Source organism: Curcuma longa, chromosome 3 (genome assembly GCF_044706935.1).
Source record: "Curcuma longa cultivar G26 ecotype Majalengka, Jawa Barat chromosome 3, ITB_CL_G26_1.1, whole genome shotgun sequence".
NCBI classification, from domain to species: domain Eukaryota; kingdom Viridiplantae; phylum Streptophyta; class Magnoliopsida; order Zingiberales; family Zingiberaceae; genus Curcuma; species Curcuma longa.
In genome coordinates, this window is record NC_133863.1 from 16354663 (window position 1) to 16357876 (window position 3214).

General features: G+C 35.8%; 1 protein-coding gene across 1 annotated transcript; it reads left to right on the plus strand.

The window, feature by feature from the left end:
• Positions 1-1548: 1548 nt before the first annotated feature.
• Positions 1549-2598, plus strand: LOC141823782 (uncharacterized). The gene is made up of 6 exons (XM_074711018.1): positions 1549-1670; positions 1756-1863; positions 1947-2016; positions 2094-2201; positions 2299-2385; positions 2489-2598. The coding sequence occupies exons 1-5, from the start codon at positions 1549-1551 to the stop codon at positions 2383-2385; spliced, it is 495 nt and encodes a 164-aa protein (XP_074567119.1). The 3' UTR covers positions 2489-2598.
• The last annotated feature ends 616 nt before the right edge of the window (positions 2599-3214 follow it).

The window sequence follows — 3214 nt, forward strand, 5'->3', positions numbered from 1 at the left end:
GGGTTAAGACTTTATTGCATTTTATGGATTTAATTTGGATTTCTACATGAAAATAAAATGCTAAATGATATGAATTGATTGCAATTATGAAACTTTGTATATTTTGGCAATTAATTCTAATTTCTGTGATTTTACGGTAAATTTTGTGTTAATTAAGCTTGATTGTTTGTAGGGTCCAAATTGAACTATGATCGAGTTAAATGGAGCCAAGTTTGACCAATTTGATGGGGCCAACTTCATGAATCAAGACACAAGTTTGATTTGGACTGAATCCATGTGAACCGGAGTCGAATCGGATGCTGAACCAAGCTGAATTGCAGCTGAACCGGTCCAAGTCGGAGCTGAACCGGCTGAATTCGAAATTCCCGTTTTAATGAGAAGAAACACTGTAGCTACAGGGTCCGCGATTTTTTTTACTGTAGCTCTTCGTCCCGCGGCGCTTCTTCTTCGTTTTTCTTCGTTCTTCATCGCGAGATCTTCGGATTCTTCCTTCCAATCCAGTTTCCGGTTCTCGTCAAGTTTCTTCGACCTCGTTTCGGCATCAAATTGGAGCTGGAAATCTTTCGATGAGGGTTTCATCAGAGGTTCTCGACGGCGATAATTTCCAGTGGTGATCTGTGGATCTACGATGATCGGAGCCGTCAGTGAGATTCTGAGGGGTTCTTAGAAGATTACTGGTGGATTCCAAGCACTTAATTGCACGCGATCTACTGTATCTTGAGCTGGATATTCAGATCGAACTTCAGCTCTGTTCTGCTGTTGGAGGGTTTCTGATTTGTAGTTTCCAGAGATGAATTTGATCTAAATCAGACCGAGGCTGATAAGAATTTGCTGGGATCTGTAATTCTTCGTTAAATCTTGTGTGACGGCAGGATTGAGGCTGGTTTGTAAGGGGAGTTTTCAAGATCTGTTTCTGCATTTGATTTTGTTTCAATTTGAATTCCAATTCTGAATTTGAGCTTGTTTCTGAATGTTTTAGTTCTGAACTTGATATTTTCAAATCGTAGGTTGTCTGATTGATTTGAATTGCTCTGTTTATCCATTACTTTTTGAATCTTTGATTTCAATAGATTTTTCATTTGGTTAGTTTTTCAATCGGCAAATTGAATCTGAACTTGATATTCTGTTGCAACAGGTTACTGTACACCGTATCAGCATTCTAAATCTGATAAACAGCAGTTCTTTTGATAGCTTCATTGCGAGTTTCATCAGATAGTTAATTGCATGTGCAAATTCTTGTTTTAGTAAACTCATTCCGTAGTAATAGATTTGATAATTTCCATGAGTTTTTGTCTACTTTGTTTTGCAATTCATTCTAATCTTAGTTACTGATTTCGGTTGTTTTGAATTTACATTCCATTTGAAAACACCAAAACCCCCATTTCATATAGAAAAACCCAAAAAATAACGACATCCTAGTTTGATTCAAATAATTGTCTACTATTCCTTGGAAATACGACTCGTGGCCCCTATATTACATTTTCTTGTGAGTTTAAGGGTTTTCGATTATAAATTCTAATTTGAGGCTCATTCGTGACATCAATTATAATGACACCTACACGTGACAAAAAGGGAAAACTTGAACAGTTAAACCAAAGGGCTACTGTGTTAGCAGATAGGTTGAGTTCTGCATCAGTAGATCAACTAGTTTTGGTCCCATGTAATGTCGGGTCAGTTGTAAATAATACATCACTTGCAATTTCTCCCTGTTGATAACTTATTTAATTGATGAGCTAATTATTTGTTTATGTGCAGTTGTCATTGGATTCTCACTGTCATTGAACCCTACACGGAGATTGTTTATGTGCTGGATTCTCTAAGTCATCGAATGCGCTATGAAGATTGGAAATATATTGTGGAAATGTGAGGCCAAACTGGGTAATTTGATTGGGCATTTCATTCACATGTTAAAACACTAATATATCATATTTTATTAACGTATGTAGGGCCTTGAGATTGTTTAATTCAAACAAGGGAAGGAAAGGTCGGAAAAAACCAGTGTGGGAAATACTACAGGTATGTGTAATTATGTTTGATATGGTCTTGATGTGTGTATTTGTCTTTTAACTGATAGTGGAGTCCAATTACCACAGGCTCCTCGACAACCAGATGGGAAACAATGTGGTTATTATGTGATGAGATTTATGAGACAGATTATTGCAGAAATTGAAACTATTGAAAGAGATGGACTACGATCAATAGTACTTGTTCAAATCACTTCAAATAAACCATTTATCATTTTGCAAAGTCAGTGTTGATTGTTTTTCCAATTAACTTAATCTATATGTGTGTTCATAGTTTAAGGCAGCTGAGTACACTCGGGCAGAAATTGATGAGGTGCGTTCCGAGGTGGCAGACTGTATACAAGATCATATTTATGAGTAGGTATGGAATGTTGATCTCCATAATTCCATTTATTTGTAATAAATATATTTATTTGTGATTAATTCTGCTGCTGTTGTTGTGTATGGAATGCTGATCTCCATAGTTCATTGTGTATAATTCTGCTGTTTGTGATTAATTCTGCTGCTGCTGTTTATGAGTAGGTATGGAATGCTGATCTCCATAGTTCATTGTGTATAAATCTGCTGCTGTTGTGCCCATATTTTGGATAAATTAGTATTATCTTTTGGCAGGCTAGTATTTGGCAGATGGACCTGTTCTATTTCTGCTGCTGTTACTTGGTGATGCTAATGTTGTGCCCATACTTGGTGATGCACTTGCTGTTACTTAGTGCTGCTAATGTTGTGATGCACCTGTTCTATTTCTGCTGCTGTTGGAGGATATTCTGTTGCGTTGAAACCTTTGTTATGGACCTGCTGCTGTTAATTATGGAGCTTCTATGTTGGAAGTTGTAACTTGAATTTGTGTTATGAACTTGTATAAGTTGTATGTTATCGACCTGCTATATGTTATGAATTTGTGTTATGAACCTGCTGTAAGAATGATTTTTGTGTAAATATAAGTTGTATGTTTTGTATGTGATTTAGTAAATTTTGTAGCCAATGGTTTTGTATTTACAAAATATATTATTTCTTATTTACTGCTAAAAAAATCAAAAGACAACGCTTTTAAAAACGTTGCAAAACCCAAGCAATTTGTAACAAAATTACAACGCTTTTTAACTGTTGCAAAATGTGTTGTCATACCTATTAAAAACAACGTTTTTAAAGCGTCGCAAAAAACGTTGTAATATTTACAACGCTTTTTCTGC

What these genes read in the sequence shown, in the direction of transcription:
- LOC141823782 (XM_074711018.1), top strand. Translation starts at nt 1,549, where the DNA reads ATGACACCTACACGTGACAAAAAGGGAAAACTTGAACAGTTAAACCAA. An exon ending in TGGAAATATATTGTGGAAAT is followed by an intron (nt 1,864 to 1,946) that starts GTGAGGCCAAAC and finishes TAACGTATGTAG; the next exon opens with GGCCTTGAGATTGTTTAATT. An exon ending in CAGTGTGGGAAATACTACAG is followed by an intron (nt 2,017 to 2,093) that starts GTATGTGTAATT and finishes CAATTACCACAG; the next exon opens with GCTCCTCGACAACCAGATGG.